This window comes from Panicum virgatum, chromosome 2K (assembly GCF_016808335.1).
Source record: "Panicum virgatum strain AP13 chromosome 2K, P.virgatum_v5, whole genome shotgun sequence".
Classification (NCBI taxonomy): Eukaryota; Viridiplantae; Streptophyta; class Magnoliopsida; order Poales; family Poaceae; genus Panicum; species Panicum virgatum.
This window is the reverse complement of record NC_053137.1, coordinates 18,052,824-18,059,855: the sequence shown is the minus strand read 5'-3', so window position 1 is coordinate 18,059,855 and position 7,032 is coordinate 18,052,824. Positions and strand designations below refer to the sequence as shown.

At 46.2% G+C, this 7,032-nt stretch overlaps 1 protein-coding gene across 1 annotated transcript; it reads left to right on the top strand.

The window, feature by feature from the left end:
• The first annotated feature begins 3,015 nt into the window (after positions 1-3,015).
• On the top strand, positions 3,016-6,246 carry LOC120669893 (probable folate-biopterin transporter 8, chloroplastic). Its single transcript, XM_039949781.1, has 2 exons — positions 3,016-3,718; positions 4,939-6,246. The coding sequence occupies exons 1-2, from the start codon at positions 3,187-3,189 to the stop codon at positions 5,997-5,999; spliced, it is 1,593 nt and encodes a 530-aa protein (XP_039805715.1). The 5' UTR covers positions 3,016-3,186; the 3' UTR covers positions 6,000-6,246.
• The last annotated feature ends 786 nt before the right edge of the window (positions 6,247-7,032 follow it).

Sequence of the window (7,032 nt, the reverse complement as noted above, 5' to 3'; positions counted from 1 at the left end):
AATTGTATATATAGAAAACTTAAACTAACTTGTTTGAAAACGGAGGGAGTATGCTGGTGCGGCGATTCGGAGCAGCCACGAGAATGGTGGAGCAAGGAGTTTAGAGGTAGTGGATATGCTGGATGCTACGGCACAAAGGGGGAGTTTAGTTCCCGAAAATTTTTGGATGAAAAGTTTTAGACAATGTTTGACCACTAATTAGAAGTATTAAATATAGATTAATTATAAAACTAATTACATGGATGGACGAGAAATCACGAGACGAGTCTATTAAGACTAATTAATCGGTCATTAGAGGTTGGTTACTGTAGCACGACGTTATCCAATCATGTCCAATTAGGCTTAAAAGATTCGTCTCGCAATTTCACCCGGGGTTGTGGAATGGGTTTTGTCAGTTATCCACATTTAATACTTTTAATTAGTAGTCAAATGTTGTCAGTTACTGTAGCACTAAAAATTTTTGGAAACTAAACGGGCTCAAAGCTACCAGGGAGGAAGAAGATGAGGTGGTGGGAGGAAGATGCGCACCCTCTTCTTTTTAAAACACTCGATCGAACAGCATCTCAAAACTGTAAAATTCATCCCTCTGCAGTACTAGTTTCGGCCGGCCGTCTTCTCGTTCGCTCCTGCGCCGCTCGTCGCCTGACGCGTGTGCATGAGGGCGGGGTCCACATGCCACGGGAACGGAAAAGGACAGGCGACGACGGAACGGCGCCGCCGCGCCGGGTACTAGTGTACTAGGGGTAGCGGACAAAGGGCCGGATCCTTCTCGCGGCGCACAACGCATGCCGGCCCACATCCCGGGGTCCGCCACCGTGACATGTACGTCGCCGGGGACTCGGGGCGCCACCGCGACACCCCGGCCCCTCCTGGGCCAGTCCAATCCCGAAGGGGACGAGAAGAAACCTCTCCGTTGTTTGTTTCTTTCTTCCTGCAACGGTAGAATTCGGCAGGCATGCGAAAATTCGTCCCAAATTTGTGGAGCTTGATCTGAAATTTAGGTAGCTTTTGGTTGGAGAGCGAGATTGGATGGAATAGTTCCATCCCTATATTCTAAGAATGGAATGGACTACTGCCATGGAGGTAGTCTGCGCCACCAGAGCTTCGCTCCTTGCTCCTGCCTACGCTATGCCCCGTCGCTCCCGCCCGAGCTCCGCCCCTCCTCTTCCATCCGAGCGCCACCGGAGCTCCACCCCTGCTATGCGTGCGAGCGCCAACTGGGCTTCGCCAGAGCGCCGCCCCTGCTACGTGTTGAGTGCCGACTATAACGCTCCGACCTCGCAATATGCCTTGTCGCGTCGGAGTGTCACGGTGAGAGACGTCGTCCAACTAGAGCTGCTCGATCCGCCCATTTTTGCAGGATGCAGCCATTCTAGATCTGGAGCGAATATTGGCTCTCTAGGATGACTCAACTCGCACACGCTCGTGAATCAAACCCTGGACAGAACCCTGCTCCGTTCCACTCAGCTCCCCAACCAAACACACTCTTAAGGACAGGAGAGGCAACTTTTCAAGATTAAGGCTCACTAGCGATTAGGCCCAATACCTACAACATCCATCGACAGAGGGAGAGGGAGAGAGAGAGAATGGTTTCTATCCCTAAATAAGCTAGCTCCCTCCATAGTGGGAGCTGAACAGCCAATTACCAATGAAGTTTCGAGGTACACACACTCGAGAAACATCAGGAAAAGCAGGTCCCGTTCCATTTTGCACAATGTTAACGTATATATAGCTCGTTTTATTTCTCGTAACAAGTGTTTTTTTATAAATAACAAAGAAAATCGAGTTTGCAAATGCAAAAGGGCTATTGGATTGCAGACACGACTCCTCAAATTTCACTCCATATGGATCATGTTTACTCCACCTCGTGTTTTTCTCCTATTAAGCTCGTTATATTTCTGAACCCTTGTTTTTTCTCCTCTTAAGATATGGGGCGCACCCCTCGTGTTTCCAAAAAAAAAATTTGTTTAAGCGAATCATTGCCCTGAGTGTTTTGTGTGTTTCTTTTTTTTTTGCTCTTTTTCAAAAGTTAGTGGTTTGTCTAATACTTTAATTGAGAATCTACTCGTCCAATTAAACTATTCAACTTCCAAATGAAAGAGTACAGGGAAATCTCTAAAAGCAATAGGATCATCCATATTCCTTCATTGGACATCAAACAACACATACGACAATAGCGATATTAAACCATTTTAACAGGGTATTTAAAATTATAACCGTGTATGCCACATGTACATGCATGCGCGGATCTATTGGCTTTTTCTTTAAATTATTTTGATATAAAATCGTAACTTACTGGAGATAGAGACTATTCGGAAGGGCACTCTCAAAACACCCTCATCGGCGTAGCTGAAGTTTGTGAAAAAATAGTTTCACTTAAATTCTAGTTCATTTTTACTCCACCTTATAAAATTATTTTACACTAAAGTATCTCGATTTGTGTAGACTTTTTTTTTTTGAAGAAGTTTGATTTGTGTAGAATAGGTGGTAGAAACTCTCTCATACGAGCCCGTACGCTAATAGAGTGATGCCAAGGTCGTTGTTTAGATGCACAGCGTAAAAATTTTGAAATTAATTTTTTGCACATTTGAAGTATTAAACATAGACTAATTATAAAAATAATTACAGAACTTGTTTATAAACTATCAGAAGAATTCATTAAGACTAAATAATGTATCATTAGCACATGTTTACTGTAGGAATCTATTGTCTAATCATAATCTAATTTGGCTCATTAAATTCGTCTCGTAATTTAAAAATAAACTATCAATTACTTTTTTATTTTTATCTAAATTTAATAATCTATACATATACAGCGAAATACTTTTGAAATTTTAAATTTTACATCTAAACAAGTCCTAACTTACAAGCCGGGCATGGCGGGCATCCCCGGGCCCCGGTGCCCACGGGTGACAGACAGGGCACGGGCACTCCGGTCCCGGGACGAGACGAGACGACACCCCCGAGCCGAAGCAGCGCGGCCGCTCTGCGCTTCCAGAAGTGTCTCCGCCTCTCCCGCCCGCCCCCGCCGCGCCCCGCGCTTCTTCCTCCCACTCCCCTCCGCCAAAGCCCAGCCGCACCCGCACCCGCACGGCACCACCACCCACCTTAACCTCGCCACCGTACGCCCCCTCCGCGCTCCTCGCCTCCGCATTCCCACTCCGCATCCCCCCCTCCTCCAGCAGAATGCTCTGCCTCTCGCCGCCGTGCGCGCCGCACCGCCACGTCCACGTCCACCTCCACCACCGGCCCCCGCCCGCCGCCTCATGCCGGAACGCGCGGGGCCCCGCCGTGGCGCTGTGCCTCCGGACGCCGGCGACGCCCGAGGAGCGGCGGCAGCAGCGGCGCCGCGTCGCCAGGCTCCCCGACGCCTCCGCCGCGTCGGCCTCGGCCGCCGCGCCCGCCCTGAGGCCGCCCGCGACCGCGCCGGCGCCCGCGGCGAGCCCGACGCCCGTGGCGGAGCGGCGCGGCCGGCTGCGGGAGATGCGGCGCCTGTGGTGGGTGTGCGGGGTCGGCTACTGGGTGCAGGGGTTCCGTTGCTTCCCGTGGCTGGCGTTCAACTTCCACCTCGCCCGCGGGCTCGCCCTCGGCCCCGCCGCGCTGCAGCTCGTGCAGAACGCCGGGAACCTCCCGCTCGTCGCCAAGCCGCTCTTCGGGGTCCTCTCCGACGCCGTCTACATCGGGCGCGCGCACCGCCTCCCGTACATCTCCATTGGAGGTACGCTACAGCTGATCCGCCTTTTTTTTTCTCTTCTTCCCCATTCTGCAGTTCATCTCCTTTCAGTCAATTTTCGTTCCTCGTGTTCGTGCGGCTCCACCGACGTGGGTGCCTTGCTCAGAATTCTGCCATCTTTTATGCTGATAGTTATGCGTTCATACGCATTTGTGTTCATTCTCTTGAGTTCTCTGTGAATTCAACGGAATTGTCTGCATGTCCGTGCCTGTGAAAGATCTCAATTATTGACAAAGAAACTGCAATTGTCAATGTTCGGAATTAACTCAGTGTCGTGGGAGGACATGCAGTTGCTTTCATCGTATGTCATTCCAATGCCCCTTTGATGTGTCATGAGAAAATAAGAATGAATTTAACCAATTAGTTATGAAAAATTCTGAGCCGCTGAACACATTGAAAGGGACCGCTGTTTGACGTCCCTTTCTGCAATTGGAGACGCCCTGGTCACTGGAGCTCAAAAACTGCAGACAATTTTGTCAGTACAATGTGGCTGTGGTTGTAGCCATCTGATTATCAGATGAAGAACATGAAAAGGCACTTGCAAGCTACTGCCATTCAATATACCTAAGTGTTTCGTACATGAAAATGGGTGCCTTGTTCCACTGGCAATGGTATCATGCCCAACACCTTTGCTTGCTGTTGCACCCTATTCAGTAAAAGATGCGTCTTAGAAAGGCATATGAGTGCCCTTGGGATCGAGCAGTACACTTTCCTTGCTGACACGTTCTTCAATTTTGTTGCTAGTCACACATTTCAAGCCTTGCCAAGTTGGTTAATCCAACAGATTACCCTTATTCTATGGTACTTGAATCTTTGATGTAGAGACGTGCAATTTACTTGCACTACTAGACTACTATTCACACAATTAGAGCTTTGGTAAGCTGTATTCTCATAATGTCCCCTTATTCTGCGGTTCCTATAAGAGTACGCAGGGGGGACTGTATCTTCAGGACTACAAATCACTGAAAGCTACTAACCTTACATTTACCTAGGCTGTCACATCGCTGCTACCCAACTCATTTGTCATTTGTGTGTCACAATACCATCCTTGCCATGCTATGATATCAACAGCTTCTGCTTTAGGAGCTCTCCGGATATTTAGGCCATTATGTTTTTGTTGATTTTATAGTTTGCATTATTGAAGTGATTGAGTATCAAAACGATATGTTACTCAATTAACTTGAACTAACTTTGGCTAATTTCAGCATTACTGCAGCTTATTGCTTGGGGAACACTTGCAATCATTCCAGTGACAGGCGACACATTTCCGACTCAAATGGCCTGTATTCTCGTTGGGAATCTTGGAGCATCTGTCACAGAAGTTGTAAGTGATGCTGTTGTCACGGAGTTCAGTAGAACTCAGAAGGCTGGTGTATTACAGTCATACGCATTCATAGCCCTGGCTGCAGGATCGCTACTAGGGAACTTGTCTGGTGGTTATGTTCTTCTGAAAACACAGGAACCAAAGATCATGTTCACGGCATTCTCAGTTCTTCTTGGTTTCCAACTAGCACTGTCCCTTGGTACAAAAGAGACATTGCCAAGTACTCAACGGAACACCAGAAGTTGTCTTGTCACAAGCTCGTTGGCAGCGAATCTTCGCAAACAATTCTCAAACTTGATGACGGCAATCAGTGAGGAGAGGATCTTCTACCCTCTTACATGGATCATGACATCATTTGCTGTTGTGCCTATTCTTTCTGGAACGATGTTCTGCTTTCAAACACAGTATCTGAAGCTTGATCCATCAATTATCGGTCTATCAAAAGTCGTGGGACAAGTCATGGTTCTATCTCTAACTGTCCTCTACAACCGATATCTTAAGAGAATCCCTTTGAGGCACCTTATTGCTGGAGTTCAGATGCTATATGCTGTGGCAGTTCTGTCGGATTTGGTCCTCGTGAAACAAATAAACCTTATGCTAGGGATACCAAATGAGATCCATGTGCTTTGTTTCTCAGCTCTTGCTGAAGCAATTGCTCAGTTCAAGGTCCTGCCGTTCTCTGTTTTGCTGTCAAGTCTGTGCCCACCTAGCTGCGAAGGTTCTCTGTTCGCCTTCTTCACATCTGGACTGGTGTTTTCAGCGATACTAAGTGGAGTATTCGGTGTTGGATTGTCCACTCTAATTGGTGTGTCTTCTGTGGACTACTCAAACTTGCCATTGGGTATTTTGCTGCAGAGTTTGGCTGCACTGCTTCCATTGGGATGGATATCCTTTTTACCTGAAAAATGGACAGCTGATGAGATGGTCGTGATGCAAAGATGATAAAAGTGGTGTTTTCACCATAGAAAGCACAAGGCCCAGTCCTGTTAGGTAATGACACAAATTAGAGGAATGCCGTTCACCCAGTTAACACTGAGTGAGGTTACACGTATAGGTAGGTATAGTTCTTCTGATTGCTGTACATCTGTAATACGGAATGGCTCCTATGTTTCCTTGCGAATATAGGTTTCTCGTGAAAGGAAATTTGATAAGAGAATTCCTCCCATCACTAAGACATGGTTTTGATGCCTCGCATGCATGTGCTCCATATCATTGGATTCTATCCACTACAGAGCCAGCTCTCCATCCCAATTTGAACCGATTAAAAAGCGCCAGTAATACATATTTTGGATTGCAGTTTTTTTTGTCCGTTTGCTAGCGGTACAAAATGAAATTTGTGAATTTGCGTCATTCTTCTGACTTTTGCATGAACTCGTTCAGCTCAGCTCACTTTGAAAATTTTAACATGTCTGATTGAAGACTGGAGGTTTTTTCCATGGATATAGTGGCACCTTCCTCTGGTCCGAAAACAGAGGAACTACGACTGAGACAGGGAGGGAAGAGGAGACGCAAATATTAAGGGTAAAGTGCGTGGGTGGGATTGGTTTTGTCGCAGAATAATTTTTCCGAACTGGCCGATTGTTTCTTTATTTTCCTGCCGGTGGTCAGATTCTGCTGCCCCGCCAAGGCTCCGTCTGCTTTTATTTTTTTTCCAAGTTAACAATTTTTTTGTTCCAAAGAAACAAAGTTTAATTGTTCCTATTAAACAATTTTTTACCAAACAAATTTAATGTTTCTTCTCTGTACAGTTCAAAACTTTGTTTAGAACAAAAGACTTTTTGTTCGTATTTTAACAATTTTTTATTTCACCGCAACAAATTTGATTTGTTTGAGAAAAACTATTAATTTTTATTTTGGGAAAAACTTATTTTGTTCCAAATAAACAATTTTTTATATTCCACGGGAACAAACGACTTTTCAATCACTGCGCTTCACGAGCTCGAGAAACGAAATGCTCTTCCAAATTACAGCATAA

Bases quoted from the DNA above. Each gene is read 5' to 3' on its own strand.
- LOC120669893 (XM_039949781.1), top strand. From the start codon at position 3,187: ATGCTCTGCCTCTCGCCGCCGTGCGCGCCGCACCGCCACGTCCACGTC. The intron at 3,719-4,938 runs GTACGCTACAGC...GGCTAATTTCAG, and splicing joins CCCGTACATCTCCATTGGAG to CATTACTGCAGCTTATTGCT.